The sequence below is a fragment of the Lissotriton helveticus genome, chromosome 12, assembly GCF_964261635.1.
Source record: "Lissotriton helveticus chromosome 12, aLisHel1.1, whole genome shotgun sequence".
Classification (NCBI taxonomy): Eukaryota; Metazoa; Chordata; class Amphibia; order Caudata; family Salamandridae; genus Lissotriton; species Lissotriton helveticus.
The window spans coordinates 164685494-164699322 of NC_136073.1; the positions used below are offsets into that span (position 1 = coordinate 164685494).

Here is a 13829-nt window from a genome sequence, read left to right on the forward strand (position 1 = left end):
GGTCGCGATGTACTCGCTGAATATCTCGCATCAACATTTCCTCTGTTTCGACTAACGGCAATTCCTTCTTTAATAGCTGTACTACAAAACTCTTAATATCCGAACCCTCCTTCCCTTCTGGTACTTTAAGAATTTTTAAGTTATTGCGCCTTTGCATATTTTCCAACCTCTCGACTCTTTCATCCAGCTCTCTATCCTTAGAACTTAACTTCTCTATCTCCTTGCGATTATCCAAAACTCTTCCTTGTACAACTTTCATCTCTGATTCCATCTCCCCTGTGCGCGTACTTAACTTGTCAATCTTATCTTCTAGTAATGTACATGTAGCACTTATGCGCTCCGATTTCTTTTGGAGGCTTCGAATCCTAGATGAATATCCTGTTCCAATTTCCTTAGTAATGCCATAACAGACAAGTCTATCGTTACTGAACTATCTTGCTGTCCTATTCCAGATTCTTCTGAGGAAATCAAAATGTTTCCACTAATAAATGTATCATCTTGTCTTGCGGATATATCCTCTCTTGCATCTCTCACCTCATTTTCCAATTCATCTGAGACAATGGATAAACTTTCACCTAGTGTATCTGGTAAAGGGGATTGAAGCCCCTGCTCAATAGGTGCCTCCGCATCCACACTAATAATTTCCCCTTTATCTAACTCCATCTCTGCTGCAAGTATCTGGAAGGGGTTCGGTGTCGAGAGAGTAGACCAGTCCTGTTCCTCTTCTATAGAGCTCAGTGAGCGGTCAGCCAACTCACCAACTATGGATTGAGATTGACATAGAGATTGAGCTTGAGCTTGAGAAGTAGAATCTGGCTTCAAAACCAAAACTTTTGGAACTGGCTTAAAGTATAAGTTAAGCGAAGGGGTTATTGGGGGCTTAAGACCAGCCCTTTTTTGTCTCTTTTCTCTTTCTTTTCTTGATGGGGAATCCTTAGCTTTATTAGAAGTAAACTTAGAGGTAACCTCTTCTGCTTTTTCTACCGCACCCTTTTTAGTGCCCTTTTTAGTACCTCTTTGCAACTGTAACGGATTAGAATTCCCCAAAACACCTTCAGTTTTATCTACTTTACTTAATTCCTCTGGTCTATTGCTCCTTAGTAGATATCTTGTTTTACCCTTTACTTCCAGCCCTTTGCTTACTTGTTCGGCTTCAGTTTCAAAATCAGCCCCCTTGTCTTGTTCATCAGCTTTCTCGCCAACTTTTCCTCCCAGCAAGGGAGCGGGGGGGGGGTGGTAGTTAAATCTTCCTCTCCTCGACCTCTACCACCGCTCGTTGGCGTTCCAATTTTTGCCAGTACTCGGCGTCCTCTACTGACCTCTTGAGCCGCTCTCTCCCAACTCCCGGCTGGAGATTGACGCGACTCCGCCCCCTCACTCTCGGCAGCCTGCACAGCCGAGGTCTCCGCCATCCGCCGCGGGCTTCCAGCAACCGGCCGACAAACGGCCTCCAAGATCGCCCGGTAACAACGATTTCTTGGAAAAACCCGCTTTCAGCAGTCAGGGACTTTCCCTTGCTTGAATATGGATTTGTCCAAGAACTCATGGAGTTTTCAAAGAACTGAGACTCTTTGATGACGTTATTATGTCCAACCATACGTCAAACCGGGCACCTTCAAGGTATAAATATGCCCACACTTGCCCAAGCAAACACACGGAGGTTTGGAGCATTTCTACTATCTACTTGCCCGACGTGCCCTGCTACAGCAAGTGCCGAAGGAAGCCGACCCTCCAGCAAATGCACTGAGAGAGACGCTGTCTTTTCTCCTGCCGAGAAATCCAGCTCCAGTGTTTCCAAGCTACCCTTGCGAGTTGTTGGGAAATCGAGTCCCAGGACCAGCCTTCTTCATAGTAAACTAAGGTACGGAGCTGATTAGACCCTTAGAGAAATCTTGGGCAGATTCTTGGCAAAAGAATACAACATTTATGCTACACCTCACTTCTTCCCTCGTACTAAGTTTAGGTAAGGCACACCGGGGTAGGCGTATTTTAGAAGCACCAGTTGAGTACTTTTAGCCTCTGTTATTTATATATGTATTTATATATGGTTTAGGAACCATACAATACTCTTACAGTATTATTTTATTCTACTACTTATACTGTATGCATTATATTTTACAACCAGTTCTACAATTGTAGCAGTTGATTTCTTGTGCTTGAGAAAGAAGACTGTTCAATAAATCCTTTTATTGAAAACGCCCGTCTTTCTACTTTCTCTGCGCCTCTGGCGAAACGAAGCATGCACGATTGACTGAGTGAAATATCTATCTATTGTTTCCACGACTCTGAAGATGCGTTTTATCTAGAGGAAACAAAGTTGTCATGTTTATGCGGTTGTCAGAGATTAATCCCTTCTTGTGAATTCGAGAAAGTTTCTAGTGACCTCTGAGCTAGCTGGCACACACAATTAAGTTTAGTGTATTCGATAGAGACCTTGTCGACCTCAGTCCTATGTCTAAACTATAGGATATACTATTCCAATGCCCAGAGCCTATTGGGAATTTAGGAACTACACTACAAGGTTAGCTAGAGTATCTGCCATAGAGAGATTATCTAAGGTAAGTGGTTTGTTTTCCAGACACTTCATCTGCTACCCTATACATCAGCAGCCCAAGGCACCTGCCAACCTGTCCAAGTTCAGTGCTAGCCCTGTGTCTGATGCACACTTGCAATTCCTCTGGCAGTTTATTGCTACCCTTCCATGAAGCCCTGCTGCACTCCCACAGATGTCAGAATGTTTTGTGGAGTCCAAGTCACAATCAACATGTGTGGCCCATCTGAATTTCTGTTAACATAAACATTTCAAATTAATCCCCATGGCCTGACCCACATTTGGAGGCACACCCACCACTTGGATATATCAGAAAAGCAGGCAGGCAAGGTCTGTTTTAGAAATATATAAATATTTATAGCAATAGCAATACAGGGTCCATGGAATGAGCAAGGACTGGGGCAAACACCCTCATCTGCTCCCTCCTAGTGGTAGTCCTGCCCAGACCTTTTCTTCCTCCTCATTTCTGCCTTTTCTGGTCTACCTCTCTTTATCTGTTCAAAGGCTGATGAGAAAAAATATGGCGCAGTCCCCAAAAATGAGTGCTGGCGGGCACCCCTGCAACCTTTGACGCCAATTAAGCACTACACTTCAGTACATTCATGCATAATAATTTTTATAATGCCTGCCTTATCTTTTGTTGTTCTGTATTTTAAACTATCAATTCCAGAGCTTGTTAATCATTGCAATTTTTATCTCGAAGCTCTTTGGACCAATGTAACTCATTGCAAAGATTGTAACAACCACAGACTGACAGTTCATCTCTCTCATTCCAAACACCGATATCTTACTCCAGCTTTCACTAAATTATTTGTTTAAAACAGGCAGGACTGATGGCCTGCCCCAAGGCTCCTGAGATTGACCATCAGCTCAAATTCCATCTTGCAACTGCTGAGGACTTTGAGGGGGTTATGGCCATTTCTGGAGATGTTTATCGAGGAATGGACTACTTACCAGTGAAATACCACAGCTGGCTGCAGGAGACCAACCGGAGGACATTTGTAGCCAAACTCAAAGGGCAGGTGGTGAGTTAACCAAGGAGCTGGTCATTCAATTAACATTTCGCAAGCCTTCCTCTGCCTATTGAAACATCAAAATCTGAGTACCACCCAGTCCAGGGTCAATGTGGTTGAATACTATCTACTCCCGGGTTCTGAATTTCCTTTGCAGTCCTATTATATGTTTGTGATTTCTGGGACCATAGATCTCTTTTCTCTCTACTGCTGCTGTTCACAGACCTCATCCACTTTGTTGCTGAATCCCCTCTCCGCCTCCGTCTCTGTATCCCCTCTGCCACTCTGTCTCTATATCCCCTCTGCTGCTCTGTCTCTCTATCCACTCACCTGCTCTGTCTCTGTATCCCCTCAACGACTCTGTCTCTGTATCACCTCTGCCTCTCTAACTATGTATCCCCTCAACTACCCTGCCTCTGTACCCCCTCTGCTGCTCTGTCTCTGTATCCCCTCATCTGCTCTGTCTCTGTATCCTCGCTTCAGTTCTGTCTCTGTATCCCCTCTGCTGCTCTGTCTCTGTATCCTCTATGTGGCTCTGTCTCTGTATCCCCTCTGCGGCTCTGACTCTGTATTCCCTCACCTACTATGTCTCGCTATCCCTTCTGCCACATTGTGTCTGTGTCTTCTCACCTGCTTTATCTCAGTATCACGTCACCTGCTCTGTCTCTATATCCTCGCTACCGCTATGTCTCTATATAACCTCTGCCACTCAGTTTCTGTATCCTCTCTGCCGCTTTGTCTCTGCAAATCCTCTCCCGCTTTGTCTATGAAAATCCTCTGCCTCTCTATCTCTGTATCCCCTCACCTGCTCGGTCTCTGTATCCCCTCTGCCGCTCTGTCTCTTAACCTCCTCTGCCACTCTGTCTCTGTATCTCCTCTGCCTCTCTGTCTCAGTATCCCCTCACCTGCTCAGTCTCTGTATCTCCTCTGCTGCTCTGTCTCTGTGTCCACTCTGGTGCTTTGTCCCTGTAACTTCTCACCCGCTCTGTCTCTGTATCCCTTCACCTGCTCTGTCTCTGTATCCCTTCACCTGCTCTGTCTCTGTATCCCCTCTGCCGCTCTGTGTCTGTATCTCCTCTGCTGTTCCGTCTCTGTATCTCCTCTTCTTCTCTGTCTCTGTATCCCCTCACTTGCTCTGTCTCTGTATCCCCTATGCCGCCCTGTCTATTTATCTCCTCTCCTGCCCTGTCCCTGTATCACCTCTTCTGCTTTGTCACTGTATCGCCTCTGCCGCTCTGTCTCTGTATCTCCTCTGTAGCTCTGTCTCTGTATCCCCTCAACTACTCTGTCTCTGTATTACTTCTGCCACTCTGTCTTTATATCTTCACACCTGCACTGACTCTGTGTCCCCTCACCTGCTGTGTCTCGGTATCCCATCTGCCGCTCTGTCTCTGTATCTCCTCTGCCGCTCTTTCTCTGTATCCTCTCACCTGCTCTGTCTCTGTATTACCTCTGCTGCTCTGTCTTTATAGTTCCTCTGGTGCTTTGTCTCTGTATCTCCTCACCTGCTCTGTCGATGTATCTCCTCTGCTGCTCTGTCTCTGCATCTCTTCACCTGCTCTCTCTATATCTCCTTTGCTGCTCTGTGTCCCCTCTGCCACTCTGTCTCTGTATCCACTTTGTCTCTGTATCCCCACTACCGCTCTTTCTCTATATCCCCTCTGCTGCTGTGTCTGTATCCCCTCTTTTGCTCTGTCTCTGTATTCACTCACCTGCTCTGTCTCTGTATCCCCTCCGTCTCTGTATCCCTTCTGCTGCTATGTCTCTGTATCCCCCCACCTGCTCTGTCTCTGTATTTCCTCTGCCGCTCTGTCTTTATAGCTCCTCTGCTGCTCTGTATCCCCTCACAGGCTGTATCTCTGTATCCCCTTACCTGCTGTGTCTCTGTATCCCCTCTGCCGCTCTGTCTCTGTATCCCCGCACATGCTCTGTCTCTGTTATCCCTCACCTGCTCTGGCTTGGTATCCCCTCACCTGCTATGACTTTGTATCCCTTCTGCGGCTCTGTCTTTCCATCCCCTCACCTGCACTGGCTCTGTATCCCCTCACCGTCTCTTTCTCTGTAACTCCTCTGCCTCTCTGTCACTGTGTCCCCTTGTCCGCTCTGTCTTTGTATCCCCTCTGCCCCTCTGTCTCTATAGCTCCTCTGCTGCTCTGTCTCTGTAACCCCTCACTTGCTCTGTCTCTGTATTCCCTCACTTACTCTGTCTATGTATCCTCTCTTAAGCTCTTTCTCTTTATCTCCTCTCCTGCTCTGTCTCTGTATCTCCTCTGTGGCTCTGTCTCTGTATTCCCTCACCTGCTCTGTATCCCCCTCACCTGCTCTATCTCTGTATCTACTCTGCCTCTCTGTCTGTGTATCCTCTCTGTCCCTCTGTCTAACTTCACATCTGCACTGTCTCTGTGTCCCCTCACCTGCTGTGTCTCTGTATCCCCTCTGTCTCTGAATCCCCTCACCTGCTCTCACTCTGTATCTCTTCTCCTGCTCTGTCTCTGTATCCCCTCCGCTGTTCTGTAATCCCTCTGCCGCTCTTTCTCTGTATCCCCTCACCTGCTCTGTCTCTGTATTTCCTCTGCCACACTGTCTTTAAAGCTCCTCTGCTGCTCTGTCTCTGTATCCCCTCACTTGCCCTGTCTCTGTAGCTCCTCTGCTGTTCTGTCTTTGTATCCCCTCTGCCACTCTGTCTCTGTATCCCCTCTGCCCATCTGTCTCTATAGCTCCTCTGATGCTCTGTGTCTGTATCCCCTCACTGCTCTGTCTCTGTATCTCCTCTGCTTCTCTGTCTTTCTATCCCCTCACTGCTCTGTCTCTGTATCTGCTCTGCCGCTCTGTATCCCCTCTGCCGCTCTGTCTCTGTATCCCCTCTGTGGCTCTGTCTCTGTATCCCCTCTGTGGCTCTGTCTCTGTATCCCCTCTGTCCCTTCGTCTCTACAGCTCCTCTGCTGCTCTGTCAATGTATCCCCTCACCTGCTCTGTCTATGTATCTCCTCTGCCGCTCTGTCTCTGTATCCCCTCTGTCTCTATATCTCCTCTCCCACTCTGTGTCCCCTCTGATGCTCTGTATCTGTATCCGCTCTGTCTCTGTATCCCCTCTGCCACTCTGTCTCTGTATCCCCTCTGCCGTGCTGTTTCTGTATCCCCTCGGACGCTCTGTCTTTATATCTCCTCTGCTGCTCTGTCTCTGTGTCCCCTCACCTGCTCTGTCTCTGTATTTCCTCTGCCACTCTGTCTCTGTATTTCCTCTGCCCGTCTGTCTCTATAGCTCCTCTGATGCTCTGTCTCTGTATCCCCTCACTTGCTCTGTCTCTGTAGCTCCTCTGCCACTCTGTCTCTGTATCCCCTCTGCCCGTCTGTCTCTATAGCTCCTCTGATGCTCTGTGTCTGTATCCCCTCACTGCTCTGTCTCTGTATCTCCTCTGCTTCTCTGTCTTTCTATCCCCTCACTGCTCTGTCTCTGTATCTGCTCTGCCGCTCTGTATCCCCTCTGCCGCTCTGTCTCTGTATCCCCTCTGTGGCTCTGTCTCTGTATCCCCTCTGTCCCTTCGTCTCTACAGCTCCTCTGCTGCTCGGTCTCTGTGTCCCCTCACCTGATCTGTCTCCGTATCTCCTCTGCTGCTCTGTCTCTGAATCCCCTCACCTGCTCTGTCGATGTATCTCCTCTGCCGCTCTGTCTCTGTATCCCCTCTATCTCTATACCTCCTCTGTCGCTCTGTCTCCCCTCTGATGCTCTGTCTCTGTATACGCTCTGTCTCTGTATCCCCTCTGCTGCTCTGTCTCTGTATCCTCTCTGCCGTGCTGCCTCTTTATCCCCTCGGAAACTCTGTCTCTGTAACCCCTCTGTCGCTGTCTCTGTAGCCCCTCTGCCCTTCTGCCTTTATAGCTCCTCTGCTGCTCTGTCTCTGTGTCCCCTCACCTAATCTGTCTCTGTATCTCCTCTGCTGCTCTTTCTCTGTATCCCCTCACCTGCTCTGTCTCTGTATCTCCTCTGCCGCTTTGTCTTTGTATCCCCTCTGCCGCTCTGTCTCTATATCTCCTCTGCGTCTCTATATCCCCTCCTCCGCTCTGTCTCTGTATCCCCTCTTCCGCTCTGTCTCTATATCCCTTTTGCCGCTCTATCTCTCTATCCTATGTGTCGCTCTGTCTCCATATCTCCTCTGATGCTGTGCATCCCCTCAACCGTACAGTGATCTCTTTAAAAACAAGCATTGGCATAGCCATAGGTCTCGCCTTTGGGACCTTATAAGTGTTTTGCCAGACCTATTGGATTTGCCAATGTGTTTATGCTATGTTGTAGAGCAGTGTACCTGCTGTGCAGCATGTTGAAAAGTTATAATAAAGTGTAATATGCATTTTTGTTACCTTATATGGCCATCCTGCGAATGATATCACAGTATGTCTCAGACGGTAAACAACCTTTACAACGCAACTTTTACAATGCACTACCATTACAATGAAACTTTTACAACGCAACATCCATTACAACGCATGCATTTACAACGCAACCATTACAACGCATGACACTACAACGCACACCACTACAACGCATGTCATTAAAACTCAGTCATTACAACGCATACCATTACAACGCATAACATCACCATCCAACACTTACCCTACTGTTGCGCCCCCTGGAGTTAGAATAGTAATTTTTATCCCTACACTATCCAACACTTACCCTACTGTTGCACCCCCTGGAGTTAGAATAGTAAATGTAACCCCTACACTATCCAATACTTACCAAACATGCAATGTAATGTAATGCGTTGTAATGGTTTGAGTTGTAAAGGTAGTATGCGTTGTAATGGAATGCGTTGTAAATGTAGTTTTTAAAATTTCGTTGTAATGGCATGCGTTGTAATGGAATGCGTTGTAATGGATGTTGCGTTGTAAAAAATGCGCTGTAAAGGTATGCGTTGTAAAAGTGTGCGTTGTAACATCATACATCCGTCTCAGACCCATGGCAGACATAATCAAACATTGTTAGCGATTGCTGGATATGCATTGCCATTACTAGGTAAAGAGAACAGTTTTCCCTTCCCTGGATAGCCCCTTTAGAACACACCCCTGTCATGAAGCTGCACAAAGTACTTCTTTTGAATACGTGCAGTGAGCATGAAGTCTACAGCGCACGTTCTTGAAGGTGGTGCTTGCACATGCTTGAGGTATGATGAGCACAATTAAAGCCAGCCGAGAACGTCAAAACAAAACGTGTTTCAGTTGTTCACACCTGATGAAAGGCAGCAGGACAGCAGATTGGGAAATAAACAGGTATAAGTGGGTGGGTGTTTCTCCTAGATTTCAAGTTATGTATTAACAGAAGCAAGGAAGAGTGCTGTGTTTATTTTGCTGACGCACTACCTGTTAAGTGAAGGTGAGTATTTGGTAAGATGAAAGATGGTCTTCATCGGCTGTGCTTTTCATTGCCCTAAAAACTCATTTTAAGCTGTCATCTCGTTTCCACGAGCGTTTATTTGCCCTGTTATGCATTGATTAAACTGTGAATGAAATTTCTTTATTTTTCCTGCATTCTGCCTGTGGCTGGATTATTCTTGCAACTTCCTTGTGGTGCTCCTTCTTCCGCGTCGCCCCTTCGGGAAGATTTTTCTTCGACTCTACACACAAAGAGACAATATCACCTAAAGCCATATGCTTTGCTTGGCCAGTGGATGGATGGATGGTAGTCAAAACAAACCACATTAAACCAGTGTAAACAGAATCTCACTGTAAAGGCTGAAATTTAGTGGGATGGGGAACCTTAAGTAGTGCAGAAAGTTGACCATTTGCCCTTGAATTCATGCAAACGTTTAGAATTGCAACCATGCAAACTCAACTTTGCTCTCAACAGTCTTGGAAGCTAATGAAAATGATCCACGAGCACTGAAGCTGCCGCCCTGTGTGCCGCTTCTTGCTCCCACAGGCAAATCGCCGTTGGAGTGAACATTTAAAACAAGCGAAAGCACGGCACGTTGTGTGGAAATAGTAACCTGACACACGAAGAATGCAGCTGCGCACTGCGCGCCTCTGCTCGCTCCCGAGAGCAAAACGCTGTGGGAGTGAACATTACTTAGAAAACATTAGAAAAGACGTGGGACATGCACCCGCATTTAGCCATTTGCATGCGTTCATTTTTAAAAGACACATGCACAAGCCAATACAATGTGTGGGAGGAATCAGACCCACACGGAGAAAGCCTGAGAAGCCACAAGAAGCCTCGCAGAGCAGTGCACGCTTGTGGGCTCAGGCTAAAAAGATCAGACCACATGAATATCTATGTTCCTGTTCACTCGCCTCTACTCGTTCTGCTTGTAGACTACAAACCTCTTTGTGATACTTGCTTTCATTGTGCAAGGGTCCATTTGTTTCACACTTTGACTGCATTAAGGACTTTGGGACTTCTTTTGATTTTAGCAGATGTGGAACATCTTCCAAAGAACCACAGATACCCTCTCCATGCTATTTAGAGTGGATAGGGCCATTAATGTTGCAGCAGCAAACGAGTCTCTCTTGCTACAGCTACAAGTCTCTTTACCCATTGTCCTGAATGTTCCAAAGATTGCTTTTACCTAAGTGTGAGTTGAGAATACAAGCGCTTGATCAGGGTAGTGAGTGCTACAGAAATGAAAATACCCTACGGTACACTTACAAGTTCCTTGTTGTACAAAAGAAGCTCTGTTACTTCATTCATAGGTTTCCAGCATCAAAGTTCAAACTGTTCAGACACCTCACCTAGGGCCAGATGTAGGTATCCAAATACCGGTCGGTATTTTCGGCCGTTACCGACCGGTATTTGGTTACTGAGATGTAGTGCCACCTAAAATATAGATTAGGTAATTTTACAGATTCGTCAAAATTACCGATTCTGTAATATTACCGAATCTGTATTATGAGATGTAGGTAGCATTGTAATCAGTGCTACAGGGCTTTAAGAATTCGTTATTTACCACCAACTAGAAATTGGTGGTAAATAATGAAAAGCCTTGAAAAACCATTTTTTTTGCATTTCAAATGCTGCCATGTTGCAGACATACATGCCCTTAGGGCATGCATGTCTGCAACATGTGCACCCATACACGATTGAGGGGTGCAACAGGGTGTCAAAGTGACACCCTGCCACCCTTCAATGTTTCCCCCAATTACCGGATCGGTATTTACCGATTCGGTAATTGACATTCATTCCTATAGGCCTCCAGGGCCATAGGAATGAATGGCAATTACCGAATCGGTAAATACCGATTCGGTAATTACCGAATTTTACCAATTCGGTAATTTAAAAAGAGGAATTACCTACATCCCATTTACCTACTCTTAAATACCGAAACGGTATGATTCGGTATTTAAGAGTAGGGAAATCGAGATTACCTACATCTGGCCCCTAGTATTCTATACTTTCAAGTTTGTCAGTGATCCTAAGATCCACGCTGTCAAAAGACATGATTTAGAGGTGAGCAGTAACATAGCTTCCACCAAAAATCGTCAGATGCCCCATCGCCCAACACTTCAATAACACTCTTTCTGGTGCATATTTTATCTAACCACAGATTCCGCACTGCCCTCCTGCCTCTCTGGTATGTCGAGTTGCCTCTTTTAACATTTAAAACATGCATCAAGTTAGTATGTAGCACACAAATAATTGCTCATTCTCTGCTTCTGGGGGCAGGGAAAGGGATAAAATAGAAGCTGATGTTACCAGGCAGGATTGGCATTGGCTTTTATGTACCTCTCTGCTCAGTCACCTCTAGATTTAACAGAGCCAAACAGACACTGTATGGCGCCACCTAGAGGTTCATGAGTGCACTGTTCAAGAAATCTTGCCAGATCAAGTCTGGCAATTTAGGAGTATTCTAAGGCGGGAAATCTGATTTTAGATAGAGTATCCACAAGAAAGGACACGACCAAAGACAAGAAACGTGTTCTTTTGTACTTCTGTACTATAGGGAAAGCATCGCTCATCCATTCCATTTGTGTTTAAAACGGAAATTAAGCAAGTTCAGCTCTTTGTGAATTATTTCAGTTTGCTGGGCTAATGACTGCAGGAGACTACCGTGTTTTTGTTGTTTTCGAATTACTTGATTTTTTTGTTAATTTTTGGTGGGTGTTTCCTTGGCCAGTCTCTGGTAAATAGTGATTTTTTCACTATTTACCTGGTCAACAGCTCAATAGCAGAGAATATGCAAATTTTAGCTGACAGCCTTGCAAATTAACTTCACAAAATATCCATGCTGTTAGCTAACTATCAATATTGTTCCACAAGCCAGCCGAATAGCAGAGCTTCTGTGCTATTTTAGAGGCAGTTGGTCAAATAGCAAGGAAATGCCTCTATTTACACGATGGCCAACGAAACCGTAGAGATTCTGCACTATTTGGTTGTCGGCCAAGCGCTGAGAAATCTTTACTTGGTGCAGCAGCCAAGCCACCAGGAAAACAGTGAAGCTCCCCTATTGTTTAAATGGCCGCTAATTAAACAGCAAGAATTATGCACTAATTAGCCAGTAAACAAACGAATAGAAAAGCTTTAACCCCAGCTGCTGGCTAAATATAATCTTGACTATACCCTATTTCCATACACCAGATAAATACGAAAGATTTCCTGCAATTAACCTGGTTGTTCTAAGATAGTTAGTGCAGAATCTCCACTGTTTAGCAGGACACCAAGCAAATAGTGAAGCTTCTCTGCTGTTTGCTCAGCCTTTGGCCACATAGTGCAGGATCTCTCCTAATATTTATTTTGTGGTTTACTACTAGTTTATTGGTACAAAAACTCAGCTATGTATCTGTCCGCCAGCTAAATAAAATTACAGATGTAATAATATTTATTTGGTAGCAGTGGCATTTCTCTGCTATGTCATGCTGTTTTCCAGCTAGTACAGAATTGATGCTGTATACCTGGCTGCTGGTTAATACTGCCACATCTCTGCTGAGAATCTGACCCCTGCTTGAATAGCAGAGAATCACTGCTCTTTACTGGACAGCTGAAATGCCCCGGCCCATGGGCATCTAACAGATGTTCTATTCCTCTAGCAGCTGGTTAAATAGCAGACATTTCACACTAGTCAGCAGCCAGGCATGCAATGGAAGTTCTGCGTTACTTAGTCAACATTCATGCACATAGCAGCGGAATGTCACTAAACATGCTGTCCGGGTTCACTAAAATGACTTGCCAAAAGGCAACTCCTTAGATCTTTTAATAAGAAAGAATAAAGTGATTACTATTCCATATAACCAGCTTTAACGCGATTTATCCGCTATTCAGCCTCCTCTACTCTCAATCCGAAGCGTAGATGGTAGATCCAGATCAAAGCATGAGAAAAGAGCGATTGAAAGTGAGGGAATGCTACTTTATTTATTTTTATTTAAAGAGTTTTGTATAGCGTGAACAAGACCCTTGGGTATCAGAGCGCTTTACATTACATGAGGTAGATTAGAGACAAGTCTTGTATAGTATAACTATACACAGTGATATGACGTAGGTAAGTATACATCCATAAAGGTAATATCAAAATACACGGTTAACACAGTATATACAGTGACATGAGGTAGATTTAGGATATAACTATCTATATGGTGAAATTGGGACTTCCTGATTGCAAAAAGTTTTTTAAGAGGCTTTCCAGTGCATTCTTAAATTCTGGGTCCAGGATTAGTATAGTACCGATTGAGGCTATCCCCCATATAGCTGTAAAACTATAAGTAACGGGTTAACACAGTATGTACAGTGATATGAGGTAGATTTGGGAAACACCTCAGTGCAAAAGATTTTAGTTGACTTATCCTGTATATTCCATATTCTCCAATCCTGGGTCAGTATTCATGCAGTACCGCCCTCGAGTATCCCCGGCACAGCTGGTGAATTTCTTTTCACTTTCCTTGTGTATATGTCTTGGTCAGAACTATGTGAGTAATGAGTCTTTGCAAACCAAAGGATTTATATCGCACAGCTACACAGGCCCAAAAGTTAGGCCTAATTAACCTCTAACAAATTTATCTTCAACTTTATCAAAAAGTATTCAAATGTACTCAAAATTACATAATGTTTTTCTTTATCTCATTGCAGTGCATTATCACTTTTTTAAAGACTGCAGGAATCACTTTTTTATGAACCCATGGGTTCATAAAAAGTTGAAGATAAAGTTGAAAATAAATTTGTTACAGGTTAATTAGGCCTAACTTTTGGGCCTGTGTAGCTGTGCGATACAAAGCCTTTGGTTTGCAAAGACTCATTACTCACATTATATTACCCTTTGGGAGTGGGTACTCTCCCAATCACG

At 44.9% G+C, this 13829-nt stretch overlaps 1 protein-coding gene across 1 annotated transcript in view; it reads left to right on the plus strand.

The window, feature by feature from the left end:
* Positions 1 to 3295: 3295 nt before the first annotated feature.
* LOC144799727 (histidine N-acetyltransferase-like) overlaps positions 3296 to 13829 on the plus strand; it is a 45784-nt gene continuing 35250 nt past the window's right edge. The window contains exon 1 of the mRNA XM_078671243.1: positions 3296 to 3576. Coding sequence (XP_078527369.1) covers positions 3385 to 3576 — 192 coding nt within the window. The 5' untranslated portion in view covers positions 3296 to 3384. The remainder of the gene's footprint in view (positions 3577 to 13829) is intronic.